Source organism: Alosa alosa, chromosome 9 (assembly GCF_017589495.1).
Source record: "Alosa alosa isolate M-15738 ecotype Scorff River chromosome 9, AALO_Geno_1.1, whole genome shotgun sequence".
NCBI lineage: Eukaryota > Metazoa > Chordata > Actinopteri > Clupeiformes > Clupeidae > Alosa > Alosa alosa.
Window position 1 is genome coordinate 20,132,434 of NC_063197.1, and position 14,845 is coordinate 20,147,278.

Below are 14,845 nucleotides of genomic sequence, written 5' to 3' on the forward strand. Positions count from 1 at the left end.
ATGTAAAAGGACCTTGTTGTTTATTCATAGTGAGTGCCGAGTACATTTGTGGGTGAAAGTGATACATGTGTCTTACTTTCCATGCTACTAAGCTTTCCAGAAGGCATGTTAACAAGGAACAAGAGTAAAAGTAAAAGAAGAGCCAGTATGTGGAATAAAATTCACTGACGTTCCTTTTGTTTTCGCCTTCATTAAAAAAAAGGCCTGCTTTGGTGCTCAAACGTTTGTTTTCTCCCTCAACCACACTTGTTTTAGTGCTCTTTAATGCTTCAGCATCTGAGCCTCCTGACAGAAACAAAAAGGTTAGAAGTACTAGACCCCTGAGCACCAGGTCAGACTGAACAGACTTCCTTTGAAGCCACATGAAACCGAGAGGTGAAAAGTTGAGCCTGCTCAGTGCCCTGTGGTTAGCTTTGCACGCTACCCCCGGCTGTTTCTCGTTTCTTGTGCCCACTTCCTGTACAAATTCACCAAAACTGGTGGAATAAGAGGACCACAGCGCCTTGTTTTGAGTGTCCTTCCCTCCTCAAGAGCACCACTATCAATCTGCGATGCACACTGCGATTATCATGTTTGTTGCTAAATATTAAGAGACACGTTAGAGACAGAGGGCCATTCCGGAGGTGCATCACACAAGGCAGTTCCTTCGGTGGTAGCTTCAACAAACCAAAAGCCGAAGGCAGTTTAGCCTATGAGTTTAGCACAGGTTATGTTGGTAAAGTGCTCCCTCTGATGGCTATAAGTGGTCATAACCAGGTTCACGTGCTAACAACAGACTTCTTTGTGAGTGTTTATTCTGAAAACGGGTAGTCTCTCATTTTCCTGCTATAAAACCGGCTTCACGTTTTCTGATTTTATTAATGAGGTTTCCTCCCAAATCTCTGAAGGTTTAACCAGCAATAATCGGCGCACAATCTTTAACAATGACAGTTTTGCTCTCGTAATAAGGATTACTGTGACCTTTCACTTAGTTTGAAGTCCACAGAAGAGCACACAACGGTGCGCATTACAGGGTTAAGCCAATCAGATACAGCATATCGCTAACTCTGCCAGTAAACGTCATGTTTAACCAGTTGTGTGTCTTTCAATGAAAAAAGCAAACATTCGGGCAGACAGACAACTTTATTTCAGCTGGACTTGTAAAGTAAGGACTTCCATAGCCTCAAGCCTAAAACAGCCGATGTGCAAAACCTGAACCAAATCTGTACTTTGTACATGGAGTTTTCAGTTGTGTAAACAATCTGATTGAACAACCCTACTCAGGAAGCAAGAGTACAGTCAGCTGATCATCTCAACCATAGCCCAATGATGTGACAGAGTGACCTTTGAACTGCATTAGTCAATTTGTTCATCAAAGCCATTCTTGTCTGGTCTGCCAACTGGGGCAGAATTGGACAATAAGCACAGAATTAAGAATCAACTATATCCCTCAGGCCATCTTAGGGCAAATGGGGTTAAGAATATTATAGAGTGCTGCAGTATGATATATTACGGTTGAGTGGGGATGCAGTCATACCATTTCTTGATTAAACAGCACAGGGAAAGCACAACAAGTTTCCTCTGTAGCGAAACTGTCTTTCTCCGAAACACACATATAAACATACACACAAGTGCACAAGCATACTCGATCACTCACACATACTCTCACACACACATATAGTGTGTGTATCACTTCAGGTAAGAACAAAGGGTATTTCTGCTTTGTTAATAAAACTCTATAACCATAATGATTACATTACAAAAAATGTATGCTGCACAGTAAAGGATAGGGTGTAAATCAGTCTCTTTTCTTCTTCTATTTGAGAGAGAGAGGGGACTTTGTTTTGAAACAGCCTGGATGGACGTGGACGTCCCCGCTTTCTCCTACAGTCGGGTCATCCTCCTCGTGAACTCTTGTCTTCTCCTTTGTCTTTCCCCCTCTTCAGAGCCACCAGAAACGGACGTAGACTATGAGCATGATGAAGAAGACGCCACCGGCAGCAAGCTTGGCGTAAGTGGAGCGAGTGTTCAGGTACTTGGCGTCACTACGGTACTTCTTTGACAAGCTGGACAAATTGCTGGCCTTTGAATCTAAAGCTGTAAAGTTTGGAAAAAAGGAATTATACGTCAAGTGTTTTCAAATACTGTGTTGTGAGAAGGGCATATCATATTACCAATATACTGTATGACATTTTGGATTTTTTAGGATAACTTTAGGAAAGCTTTGACCTTATGATTATATCTGTTGTTGGATTGTGTGACTAAATTACAGCCTCATGTCTTTTATTATCATATTCAAGGTTCCCCTCATTTGTTCTTGTTCTTACTATTGCTGTATTATTACTGTCAGCAGTATTATTGTGATCACTATCTATGGTATTGTGATGCAATATGATGTATTACATCATGGCATCTGTATCCTCCTGATATAGAGAATCATGGGGTAGGTAGAGATACCCAGCGCCTTTGGACATGGGTTTGAATATTACCAGATAAGGCTTCTCCTCGCTGGAGGACCTCCTCTATATTAGCCACCATAATCCGCTGCACGTCCTGAAGCTCCGTGTTTATGTTCCCCAGGTTTCTACGGGCTCGGCTGTCGATGTACGACTTCTTGGTCTTCTGGATGTAGGTGTCTGAGAATGATGTCACAACATAGAACATGAGAAACACCATTCTTCCTGGACATGTCATTTGTCACACGATGCCCTTTAAACGACTCACCAAATTCAATAAAGGAGTATGGTCGGGACACGGTGGGGACTTTCTTTCCATGCTGCTCGTGGAATTCAGCCTGCAGGTCCTCCAAATATGCGAAGGCAAGCTTTTTAGGGAAACCTGCCTCACACAGCACTAGATAGATCACCCCCTTTTCTATAACATAGCTAAAAGGGATGAGAAATTAGAAACAGTCTTGAGGGATGGGAAAATACTAATTAAAAATTCTGAAAGTGTGTTGCATTATTTGTAAGACAAAAAAAAGACACAATGATTAATTCTGTAAGTTCCTGTTAAGTATAAATCTATCCGTTTGACTCACTGGAAGGACATGGAACCTGCCTCCAAAGTGCAGCGATTGGGACTCTGTTCATTGAGTTTCCTAAACAACTGTTTGGCCTGGGCCTGGTACTGCTGCAGGTCTCTTCCGAGCTACACAGAAGAAAATTAAAATAAACTGGTTGTACAGTGGACCAGTTCACAAGCGATGCAGATGGCTTAAACACCTAGATATGCTCGCATGAGGTCAGTATTTAGTCAGTCTGATTTGATCAACAGAAAAAACTAGACATTCACCAACCTTTTCACTCCCCTAATTGGAAGCGGTTAGGGGAAGCAAGAAAAAACATATTAGATCCTTGAATATTGGGCTTATTAAGTATTAAATAGGGAATATTATTCCGAAGCTACAATATTACTAGACCTGTGTGGGTTAGTTTAGGCACACTGCGCATCACTGAACATAACATCATAACATAAATAAATTACCGTCCGTCTACATCAATCTCTCTATATATTAATTAGTGAAGGACAAACACAACACGATATCATTAGCAAAACTATGTGTAAGCCTGTCTATTTAGATTGACAGTGACACCTCATCACAGGTAGTAGGAGTTAGCTCGCTAATAGTTTCATTAGAACTGTGGCTAACATCTGATGTTATCTAGCTTCGGTAATAACATTACACCCACACTCAACTCGTGCACAGACATTTTATAGTATTTCAACGACTCAAATGACACAAATGAAATAATGATGTCTCTTTAGTGATTAGCTTGTTAGCCGGACTGCTACTAGCATAGACAGACAGACAGACAGCTGACGTTTCATTTGCTAATGAGTGTTGCGAGAATTGAAAGCCGTGTTGTAACGTTACCTGTTCGTCTTCTTGCATGGAGGCAGCAAGCGGGAGGCCATCTGCCAAACGGGCAATCATAGTAAGCAACACCATCTTAAAGCTGATGTCCTCACCTAAATCTATCTAACTGTCACTCATACAATCCACACTAGTGACTGCTGGATGATTACAGCACGTCAGACGACACTCTGGACGCGCTGAGCTGGCCGGAAATACATGGACTGTATTTGGTGCACTGTTCAAAACGGTCCGGTTGGCACGATCATTTTTGATGTTACTTGCCTTCATTCAGTTCCCACGTTCATAAGATCAAGGTGTTTCGAATGTGTCAAAAGGAATCCGATATAGCCTACATATTCAGGACCATCTCTGCAGACTTTTATTTGTAAAATAATAAACATTAAATGCTTTAGACTTAGCCTAAATATAGGCGCTGCTTCAGAATTTCAGCAATGTCCATGTGTCTTTTATGTTATTTTTTATGACTGCCTTGTATGGCATGCACCTTGATAAACGCTGTTTGCACAAACTTTAGTCTTGAATAAATAACATAAAAACAAATCAGAGTGCTGATACTCTTCTACTCACTTTCTCATGCCTTGTATGGCAAACAGCAAATAGTCTAAGTCAGGGGTTCCCAAACTTTTCCTTGACAAAGGCCCCCCAAATACCACTAGGTTCTGGCCAAGGACCCCTTGATGTGTTATTAAACCCATCGACAATACTACGGCAAATTTAAAAATACATTAAGCTAATCCTAATAATTATTTTAGCCACAAGCACTTTGTGATGGAGCATACAGTGTGTAAAATTACATTTGGGGCTTTCTGCTATATGAGAGCTATCACTCTACTATTCCCAGTCATTATCATGGAAAATAATGTTCAGATATGCGACAAATTATTATAATGGCATTGTATAACAAGCCTCATAGTAATGGGTATATTTACAATTTTTCAAATGTATTTATTTGTTGCTTTTATTTTTCTTTCCAACTTGCTGAGGACCCCCTGGCATCCCCTCGCGGCCCCCACTTTGAAAACCACTGGTAAGTCATCAAACTCCTGGCATGTCATCAGACCTATATGTCAGGCTCAAACTATTAAATGTAGGCCTACATTCATAACCCATAAACCACGTGCAAATATTTTAGTAGGCTATGAATAGTAGATAACCAGATTATTAGCCCTATATGGGTAGACCTGCTAGGATAGACTCATAGGGGCAGGGACGGATCATGGCTTGTGCCAAGTGTGCACGTGCCCTCAGCCAATTGGGGCCCTCGGATTAAAAAAAAAATTGCCATGAATTTAGGCTAGATTATGCCTGGTGCTTCTGTCTGTTAATTTGCGGCACAACTGAATGGTGTTATGGAACCGCGGACCGAAAGAAAAATAAACTAAATGTTTTCCTGATCAATAAATACTTCTTAATTCATAAAATATAGAGGCATAACATTAGGTGGAAGTGGTAGGCTATGAGTGCTCATTCAATGTATGTATGCGTGTTTGCGAAAGTGAAACTGAACCACTCGTGGGTAGGTGAATGAAGTGGATTCCTGCAATGTTCGTGAAAACAGCATAGCGATTGGATAGCCTAATAAATCGCGACTTGTTGTAGGCCTAACAGTAGCTTATATCGTAGCAAATGGCGATGACAGATAGGCCTACACTTATTTCACTCGTCTCGCTGGAGTGAGCGCATAATGTGGGCTGTTGCGCAAAGAAATTAATTAGGGAGATGATCTGCATCTCCATTTACCAAACGCTATAGTTTTGCTAACATCTCCACTGTTAACGTGAAATATGTCTCCATGCAAGGTAGTGTCAAGCAGCAGTGAAGTGAAAACCTTATCATACAGGTAGCCAATGTTCACGTCACCTGAGTCAGACAGAAAACAGGCCCTGCTTGCTCTGTTAAAGTTTGTATGCCCCTTCCAAACTGCGTTAAAAGGGTATATTTAACAGCCAGAATTTGGAAATTTTCCAGGGGGAGACACCCCCGAACCCCCCGTAATATGATCAGCACCACCTCTCACAAAATACTATCAACGTCCCTGCTACCGGTCCGTCAGATATGACAACTGTGTCCGGTCCGTTTAGTGAAAAATGTTGTTGTAGACTGTTTGGACAGCAAAGGGAGATTACAGCCTAATAATAAAAACAGCTGCTGGAATTCATTTCTGTGTGGGCCTGAGTTATCATATATGACATAATGTACTACATTTTCATTGTGTGAAATTGTGCACCAGCCTGCACAGCGACAGAAAAGAGAGTAGCGCTGGCTGCATGCGCAAGTCACTTGCACGCGCATGCGCAAACGCGCCCGCGCGCGTCGCGGTCAGGGGGAGGGGGGGCCTTTTTTGATATTGTGCACAGGGGCCCATATTTGTTTAATCCGTGCCTGCATAGGGGGGTCTGGGGTCATCCTCCTCAAGGAAAATGTTTGAAGTTCAATGCACCATTAAATGGTTTAGTTTGAGCCCATAACTTTGCTATTACTCTCACCATCTGTGTTTCATTGCGTGTGTGTGTGTGTGTTGTGTGTGTGCACGCATACATTACTGTTTACTAAAAATTGCGATAGAGGAATATTCATAGAAATATGGAGCTGTTAAAGGAGAATTCCGGTGTGATATTGACCTAAAGTGTATTGAAACATGATACCGAGTGTGAACGTATGTCTCATAGCCCATCTCGGCTTGTCCCCTGCACTCCAAAATCTGGCGCTAGTTAGCTGATGCTACCAACAGCTTTTTCAATAGTGGTGCTTCGGCATCGGGCTAGCCATGCAAATAAATCACTGTTTTACACCCATTTATGAGGCTCAATGTATCTCCACACTTCATTGGTAGACTTCCGAGGGCCCTGACATTTAAAACGAGACATTGAGAACTTTGAAAAAGCACTGGTAGTTTACTTACAAGACGATTTATACAGACAGTATCTTCACGAAGTTTAGCGTTTGCAGCCATCTTGAATTTAGTCACAATAAGTCGAGCAACGAGTAAGAATGAACAGGTATGATAAGGGATCAGATTCCAAAAATAATTTAGTGGAAATGCATGGATTCCAGTTTCTTCCAGTAGCAGCAACTGGAATCCATGCATTTCCACCGAATTATTTTTGCGATGCCAGGGTATGGAAAATGTATTGTTGCATTCTTCTATCAGGCTCTCTCTGAGAACACAAATCTCTTCAGTGACAGCTATTGGCATCAACATCAACATTTTGCCTATACAGTACATGCACATTTCGATGCAAATACTGTATAACCTTGTTTATATAAAATGATAAAGGCTTCAGACAAGAAACTGAACACGTTTTATGAGAAATCATGTCTTGTTCATGAAGTTTGAAGTTTTGTTCATTGTGATAAACACGAAAAAGGTATGAATTTGAGAAAAAGTGGTCACATTTAAACGTTTTAACAGCTGTATTCAACTTAGACACGCCATAGAGCAAACACACATGGGAGACTCATATCTATACTCGTCTGAGACAAACTAATGCAATCTCCTCACGAGTCTTGTGGATCTTCTTCTTCTTCAGAACTTTCGCATAAATATGAGTCACAGCAAGAACCTGGAAACCCATTCGCCTTGACAGTGTTCTTAAATTGCTGGCCAGGGGGGCAGGTGGGAAGGGGTGTTTTGCAGTTCTCAAAGACGCAAGTGCACAGAGCAGGCACAAGGGGGCAGCAGCTGCCAGGCAGGATGAAGGGCTGAGTTAATATTGAATCCTCAGAGCAGGAGGGAACTGGAAGTTCAGGACAAGTGACATTGCTGCAGTTGGCTTGCACTGAGGAGGAAATGTAAGAATGATATATGAGTCGATTTCCAGGGGGAGAGAGAGAGAGAGAGAGAAATAACATTCGGTCATTTCACACATGCATTTCAGTCTGTTTTTTCCTATAAGGTTTTCTGTTTTCAGTGCATGCTAAAACATTATGAGAAAAAAATGAGTCTCAGTGAATGTTTGAAAATAATTGAAAACCCATGGGTCTTTTATGTCTTTTCATCACATTCCATATAGCTGAGATAGTGAAACATGAACTAAACCGTTCTACACACCCAACAGAAGGTCCTGACATGCTTCCTCGGACAGTGGCTGAATCTGAGGATCACAGCTCCTCTCCCCGCACACACACCGGCCCTCCCGCACCTCACAGTTCCATTCTGTGCAGTCCTCCTCCTCTTCCTCCTCCTCTTCCTCCTCCATCTCTTCACGGTCTTCACTTTCCTCTCCATCCATAATCCAGTAGTATTCATCTACTTTAGAGAAATGCAAATGTATCTGTTTTTCAGACCCAAAACGTCTTTTGAAGGTTCAGGCTATACAATCTATATTGCTGCAGATTTTCATTAAAAGTACTCTGAAGCTGGGGGAACTGTAGTGCAAGCAACTGCAGTGTCCATACCACATTTGGGTCCAAGTGCCCATGGGGACCTGGGCTCAAGTCTGACCGGTGGCCATTTCCTGATCCCACCCCCATCTCTCTATCCCATCTCTCCCCATTCCTGTCACTCTTCACTGTCCTATCTGAATGAAGGCAAAAGGCCCCAAAAACATACTCCAGAAAAATACCCTGAGGTACCTGTCGTCAGTGTGCTCCATGACTTTGGAATAAGCCTCCAATAACTAACTAACTAACTAACTAACTATTACCAGAACTAGCTCTATAAACCAGAAATAAAAACATGGCAGCTCAGACCAAGCTATTAACAATTCCACTATGCTTCTGGATGGGAGGGATGTCATTTTATAGGTGGTTGAGCTCAAATATCAACAACAGAACAAGAACAGAACTGAAACCAAAGTGTGGACAGTGTGCAACATTTATATCTATATAGTTTATAAGTCCACTGACTGAGGCTGTGAGACTCATTATCTTGAAAAATAAGAGGTCGTTCATTGGACGCTATACCTTTCATGGCCTTGAGACAGTCCTCCAGGCTTTGATAGGAAAAAGCCAAGTGGCATGTCTGGACAGAGTAGCAGTCACAAGTTCCGAACCTCACATTGCAACCTGCCACCAACGGGCACAACGGGTCGGCAAGGAAGTCCGTCTGATGCCCTGGAAGCACTGGGTAATGGCAGAGGAAACACATTTCTGCTTTGCATATTCAGTTACCACAGATCATATTTCTGCGATTGCGGCTATTTGCATCTGGCATTACTAGGCCTACAATCAGAATACAGTTTCAAGGGAATATAACCATGTAAATTCAGCTGGAGCATGAATACACCTTGACACCTGTGATAATTGGTCTTTACATACACAGTAATATGTAGTACCAAACAAGTATGTAGTTCCAAAACCACTGAGGTAGGTTATTTTTGGTCTATCTCTAAAGTGGTAATATCTCTGTAAAGCCGAGAGAATTCTGAACAAGCAGACATACTTTCAACTAGCTCTGTACAGCAATTTAAAGATGATTGCATTACGATTGTTACTGCTATTACTATGGTAGTGAGAACCATTGGTTGTACTATTGTGCCGTACTGTTGAGGACCTTAGTCGACCTCATACCTTTGCAGACTCCAGTCTGTGGGGGTGTAGCCGGCAGGAGGCCAGTGATCTGGGAGCAGGTGAGGTCTCGGTCGCAGTAGCCTCTGCTCCAGTGTGGGCCGCCACACAACTGCCCCTGCTGGCGAGCGCAATGTGGGCAACATCCACACGGCTCTGTCACATACCCGCCGGGGCACACACGTCTGTTTGGAGGACACTGCACGCTGGTGCAGGGGACACAGTCTGTATCCAGTGGTGCTATGACAAGATGGGATCAATGTGAAGCTATACATACTGAATGGATAATAGGACAAATTAATGATGGATGGGAATAAATCCAGTCATCCATTATTTCTCTTAGTGTCCCTATTTGATTCTGTAAGCCAGTATTAATCAACAGATGTCTGCTACTATTGTGCAATCTATATACTGAATATACTGAATGTTTACCACAGTAAACACACTCCCATGACAAAAGGAGGAATAATATTACAAATCTGACATGTAAAAAACAGTTTCAGGCAGTTCATATATATGCAACAGTCCAAGCCTCAAGATTGTATGTATAGTGAACTTACTTGTACATACTCCTGTGGCAGAAGCTTGTTCTTCTTCAGTCACGCATGTGAGGTTAGCTCCACACACTCCTTCTATGCCCACTCCACATGGCTGACCTTGACCCAGTATAACCGGCCATGTTTCTTCTGTCTGACAAGAGCCCCTCAGCAAGGTCCACCACAGCCACAGTGACAGGCAGATCATGCTTCTGTACTCAACCCAAGAGCAGCCCTGCGGACAGACTGGCGAGAGCAGAAAGCTCCAACTTTCTTCATGCCAGTGTTCCCCCAACCCCTTGGCCCTTACTTTTGCAGCCAAATTCTTGACTGATGGCTGCCAAAACCACAAACCCTTTCCTCCCTCTTTCATGTTTGCTTGATTCTTCTACATCACCTGCCAGACACACATCTGGCTATCTAAACACCCGGTTAATAGGCAAAGCACATCTTACACATTCTTGTTGTTCACGTTACTTTGAAACATCCGTAGGGCCATAGTATTCACGTGTCTAGAATCAAAATGAAAAATAAGTGTCATTCTTGCAAAGAGGATTTCAAGTGCGCCTGACTGTGTACCCGACTTGGAATGCGTGGCTCTGAGATTTGTGGTGTGGGTAAGCCAAAGAAAACAGGACGAAGCTGCCCAATTTGCTCCTGCACAAAACAGCTCTGTGTAACTCAAAGACACACACACACATACATACATATACACACACAAGCAAACACCAGCACGATGGTAGGAATGAGGGTGAGGTCATTTGAATCTCGGGTCACTGTGAATCACATGATCAGACTCACTATTCCTTAGTGAGTCCCAAACTCCCAAACACATCAAAACATTGGACATGAGGGCCCTACAGTTTAGGTGATAAGAGAAAAGAAAAATATTCCAAACGGATGTGTTTGCATACTTTACATACAGCACAAACACACTCAGAAACATTATTTATGAGAAAGATACAAGATACTATTTTGGAATGTTTATTTTGCTGTGTAAACCTCTTTTGTAAGTGACTGAAATGTATTAAAGTGTTCTTGAAAAATACAGTTAATTTTCAGGTAGAAACGTATGAGTGTCAAAAATGAAATTTCTGAAATACTGACTTACCATAGTTAAAACAGAATACATTAGATGTTTTACATGGCACATTTTCCCTTTAAAAAAGACCTTTACAGTGAAATCCCTAATATAATCAGTCATTGCCTGATTGTTTATCATTACCATTAACACTGGCATCTTTCATGAAGAAACAAAATGAACACAATCTACACACTGAAAAACAAAACAAAAGCCACGTAAAAATATATTTTCTATTTTCAAGTAATCAAGTCCATAAAGTAGAGTATTACTGGAGGTAATGCGCCTGGGAATGCCATCATTAAACCATTATTGTTGTTCACCCAGGACGGAGTACATTTTCTGGACCACAACCTGAGCTTTTGTCACATCACAGGGTATGAGAGGGAGACGTGGAGGCCCCAGAGATATTCCAGACATCTCACTCATTAGCTGCTTGTTCATGGCAAGGTTGAACCCTGCACACATAAGCAAGATGCACATTTTGTTGATCCATTCAAACACACACCCCAAGCTGCCCCCTCATGAATGTGAAGACACAAAATAAACTGGCATGTAGATACATGCAGAAGACATGGATATACATAAGATCATTTGTGAATGCAAAGTATGGAGCTTTCTGCATTGCATTCAAATATTCATACAAACAACAACTACAATGCCACTTACCTTGCTTTATTGCAAACAGAATAATCTCCTGCATCTGAAACTTTAACAAAGAAACAACTCTGGATTAAAATACAAACACAAATATCATTCAATGTTTTAATATATCCAGAAATCCCATACAAACATTGTACATATGCACGTAAACAGAAATAAATCTGAGTTTAGCAAGTTAACAGAACGGTTACCTGTAATTTCCTGGCCTGTTCCAGGTCTCCCTTGTCAAAGGCACACAGAACTTTGTTCATGGTACTTCCCATATAGTTGTATGTGCTGATTGATGAGATCAGACAACTATGGTTAGGCCAATTTGTAAAATGATCAATTTCATATACATTATCTACAATAAATATTGGAGCAGAAGAAATAACTGAACATTTACTTGAAATTTCACTTGATGTGAATACATTGAGCATTTCTAAAAGATGTGTAATGGTTACACAAATAATTCTCCATTTCCATGTCTGAACTAAATAGACCTTAAACATAACTTGACTTTCACAGGTTTACATGCACTGTGAGAGCTGCTGCCTTACCTGCCCACTGCACCATCTGCTCCCATGGCAAGAGCTGCCAGCAGTTGCTACAAATGAAAAAATAAAAAATAAATAAAATAAATCGTATGGTCATAAAACTGTTTTGATAACAAAGGTAGCTGAGTAGCAGGTAATAGCGTTGGTCCTGAAAACCAGATGCATGTTGTCTTGGGACATGCTGCCCTGATAGACAGGACAAGACTTAACCAAGTAATTGTTTACCAAAGGCACTAAACTAAAGGTGCTTCAAATGGTAAAACACACTGGAGAAATGACCATGAAGTAAGCTGATCTGTAGGAACAAAATACCTCATCCATTCCATACAAGTGTGTCCAGTGACCAGGACTGCAACTAACACACTGGCCAAAGTCTAACAGGTCACTGCCGCTGAATTTCAGGCCTCTGAACGATGGGATCACTTTCTCGATTCCCTCCACCACATCTAATGCAAGCACTGAGATCAGAAGACAAAAAAAGATCAATAAGCTCTTGTTTGAATGCTGTAGCTCACAGCTGAAATAAATGTTTGTGAATTAGATTCAGAATTTGTTTTAATGCTTTATATCTACTGATCATTACTACACGCAGAATGCTACAAAAACTAACACCCATGGATGAGCACTTATGGATAAGAGCTCTGAGTAAGTACAGGAGGGCAGTGTTCTCACAGTGAACCCCTGTCATGCTAGGGATGTGATAGTAGTAGAATGGGAGAGCAGGAGCAGCAGCAGCAACTTCCTGAAGAAACAGCCTCAGTGAAGCTAGGGGGAGAGGATATATAAATCTGTCCACACCACAAATAAACAAAAAAGATGAGAGCAAGTATGTATGTGAATATAGAAATGAAGGCATCATACCAGCATTGGGCGGTTTAAAGAAGGTCGGAGAGATAACTGCAATCCCATCAGCCCCTGCTTCAACAGCATGGCGTGCCTGTGTGTGCAATAGTTAGTTTAGAGTACATACAGAATATCAGACCTAGACATTTTTGCGAATGTCTGACTGAAGGCACATCCTGTTCTTACCAGTTCCTGAGAATCCTTGAGACTTGAACAGCCAACGTGCACAATCACATCTTCGAGTCTGTAAAACCATATCATGCAAGGCTCAGATTCAGTCCACGACCACTGGTGAGAATTCTGCAAACCTGATGTAATGTGACTTACTTTCCCTTGCCCTTTTGACACCATGCCTCTGCCAGCTGTTTCCTCTCGTCCACAGAGAGGGACAGACTCTCACCTGTGGTTCCATTCACTGACAACGAGATGATCGTAAAACAAAGAAATATATATGCTGCAGTTGCCGTTTACACCGCTGTTTTCCACACAATTAATACAATTAATCACAAACAGCGCAGCCCTGTTAAAGGTAATACTCACCAAAGATTTTCCGTACACCCTGCTTTTCGACTAAGAAGTCAATGTATTGTCCAATCACTGAGAGATTAACCTCACTTGACACAAAGGAGATAAGAAGAGAAGGATGGGATATAACATTCAAAATTCTTTCTCATCAAGAATGTTACACCATCAAGATGTGGCAACTTACCCTTTTGGTGTGAGGGGTGTGAATGTTGCAGCTACAAGCCCTGTAAGCTTTTTGCCATCATGAGTCATTTTTCAGAGGAACTACTACGGAAAAAAGTTCAACACACACACACACACACACACACACACACACACACACACACACACACACACACACACACACACGCACACGGGTACACCAAAAAGACTGTGACAGTGGACGGGGTTGCTTGTCTTAAAATGTGTCTTGAAATGCTATGGCTATTACAATAACAATATAACCCTAAATTGAGTGTCTTAAAACAGTTCGACTTCAAGACTGACCAACCACACCAAATAAAACACAACCCCTACCTACTCACTCTTCTGACACGTTTTTCAGTCTGCGATCTTGTTGTCCAGTTCAGTGCAGGGTGTCCCTCAGATTGAAGAGAGACAGATCACTGAATACCAGTGTTGCTGATTCAGGATTCTTTCTTCCTGCTCCGTTGTTGACATCACAGCATGTGCAGGTCATGAGACCAAGTCATGTGAGCAGATATCCTTATTTTGAAGTGTAGAATAAGGGCAACTCTGTTAGCAAAATCTAGCCCCAGTTTCCGACCTCTGACTCACACATTACGTGACGTGAATGACGCGGAATGATAATGTTTTCACTCGGAAAAAGTTTTTTTCGAAGCCCATGAACGCTAGGTAACTCCTTCTGAGTATATTCAGAGCCCGTCTACGGAGAGCCTGGCCACTCCGTATTAGGTCCCATTGTACCGAATTTTGGTTGCAGTTCCACCAGATTTCCACTGGGGGCGATCGCCATGAGTGCAGAATGAATGGGAGCCAATGGAGCTAGACGGCTAAATTTGTCTCTTTCACCTGATTGTCGTTGACAAATCTCAGATTTGATTGCAGTTTGTATAACTTCAACATGGGTTATTGGTCAAAAGTTGAATGAACGAGTACTTATGTCCTTTTGTTTTCTTACAGGTTGGGTCGTTGTTGCCCATAACACGCTAGCATTGTGCTAATGAGTGACGTCATTGACACGTTTGAAAGGCTTTTTAGAACAATGTGACAATATAATTATAATACTAAATATAATACTCAACCAAGTGTATTTTCCATGCCTCCCCTTTCG

At 41.8% G+C, this 14,845-nt stretch overlaps 3 protein-coding genes across 10 annotated transcripts; all 3 read right to left on the reverse strand.

The window, feature by feature from the left end:
- Positions 1-1,103: 1,103 nt before the first annotated feature.
- sec22bb (SEC22 homolog B, vesicle trafficking protein b) lies at positions 1,104-4,065 on the reverse strand. Of its 2 annotated transcripts, XM_048252457.1 has the most exons (6): positions 3,857-4,065; positions 3,278-3,289; positions 3,020-3,129; positions 2,704-2,864; positions 2,469-2,615; positions 1,104-2,076 (listed from the first exon to the last, which is right to left on the reverse strand). In XM_048252457.1, exons 1-6 carry the CDS (start codon positions 3,929-3,931, stop codon positions 1,922-1,924), a joined length of 660 nt encoding a protein of 219 aa, XP_048108414.1. In that variant the 5' UTR covers positions 3,932-4,065; the 3' UTR covers positions 1,104-1,921. The 2 variants fall into 2 exon arrangements, with proteins under 2 accessions (XP_048108414.1, XP_048108415.1); XM_048252458.1 differs by lacking the exon at positions 3,278-3,289.
- Positions 4,066-7,003: 2,938 nt separating this feature from the next.
- LOC125300217 (cysteine-rich motor neuron 1 protein-like) lies at positions 7,004-10,171 on the reverse strand. Of its 2 annotated transcripts, none has more exons than XM_048251942.1 (5): positions 9,928-10,171; positions 9,371-9,607; positions 8,765-8,923; positions 7,911-8,108; positions 7,004-7,638 (listed from the first exon to the last, which is right to left on the reverse strand). In XM_048251942.1, exons 1-5 carry the CDS (start codon positions 10,109-10,111, stop codon positions 7,358-7,360), a joined length of 1,059 nt encoding a protein of 352 aa, XP_048107899.1. In that variant the 5' UTR covers positions 10,112-10,171; the 3' UTR covers positions 7,004-7,357. The 2 variants fall into 2 exon arrangements, with proteins under 2 accessions (XP_048107899.1, XP_048107898.1); XM_048251941.1 differs by having other exon boundaries at positions 7,911-8,111.
- Positions 10,172-10,871: 700 nt separating this feature from the next.
- npl (N-acetylneuraminate pyruvate lyase (dihydrodipicolinate synthase)) lies at positions 10,872-14,354 on the reverse strand. Of its 6 annotated transcripts, XM_048251950.1 has the most exons (12): positions 14,068-14,354; positions 13,736-13,818; positions 13,567-13,640; positions 13,354-13,441; positions 13,213-13,270; positions 13,045-13,120; positions 12,856-12,948; positions 12,496-12,641; positions 12,187-12,233; positions 11,839-11,923; positions 11,654-11,693; positions 10,872-11,442 (listed from the first exon to the last, which is right to left on the reverse strand). In XM_048251950.1, exons 2-12 carry the CDS (start codon positions 13,801-13,803, stop codon positions 11,294-11,296), a joined length of 924 nt encoding a protein of 307 aa, XP_048107907.1. In that variant the 5' UTR covers positions 13,804-13,818; positions 14,068-14,354; the 3' UTR covers positions 10,872-11,293. The 6 variants fall into 6 exon arrangements, with proteins under 6 accessions (XP_048107907.1, XP_048107904.1, XP_048107903.1 ...); XM_048251947.1 differs by having other exon boundaries at positions 12,856-13,120; positions 13,736-13,815; positions 14,076-14,354; XM_048251946.1 differs by having other exon boundaries at positions 12,856-13,120; positions 14,076-14,354.
- Between the last annotated feature and the right edge of the window lie 491 nt (positions 14,355-14,845).

Coding starts and splice junctions, on each gene's coding strand:
- LOC125300217 (XM_048251941.1), bottom strand. CDS start 10,111: ATGATCTGCCTGTCACTGTGGCTGTGGTGGACCTTGCTGAGGGGCTCT. Junction 8,924..9,370: donor ACAGACTGGAGTCTGCAAAG/GTATGAGGTCGA, acceptor GCCATTACCCAG/TGCTTCCAGGGCATCAGACG. Junction 8,112..8,764: donor CTGTCTCAAGGCCATGAAAG/GTATAGCGTCCA, acceptor ATTTCTCTAAAG/TAGATGAATACTACTGGATT.
- sec22bb (XM_048252457.1), bottom strand. CDS start 3,931: ATGGTGTTGCTTACTATGATTGCCCGTTTGGCAGATGGCCTCCCGCTT. Junction 2,865..3,019: donor GCAGGTTCCATGTCCTTCCA/GTGAGTCAAACG, acceptor CATCCCTTTTAG/CTATGTTATAGAAAAGGGGG. Junction 2,616..2,703: donor ATACTCCTTTATTGAATTTG/GTGAGTCGTTTA, acceptor CATCATTCTCAG/ACACCTACATCCAGAAGACC.
- npl (XM_048251947.1), bottom strand. CDS start 13,803: ATGACTCATGATGGCAAAAAGCTTACAGGGCTTGTAGCTGCAACATTC. Junction 12,642..12,855: donor TAGCATGACAGGGGTTCACT/GTGAGAACACTG, acceptor TTCTGATCTCAG/TGCTTGCATTAGATGTGGTG. Junction 12,234..12,495: donor ACTTGTATGGAATGGATGAG/GTATTTTGTTCC, acceptor TTTCATTTGTAG/CAACTGCTGGCAGCTCTTGC.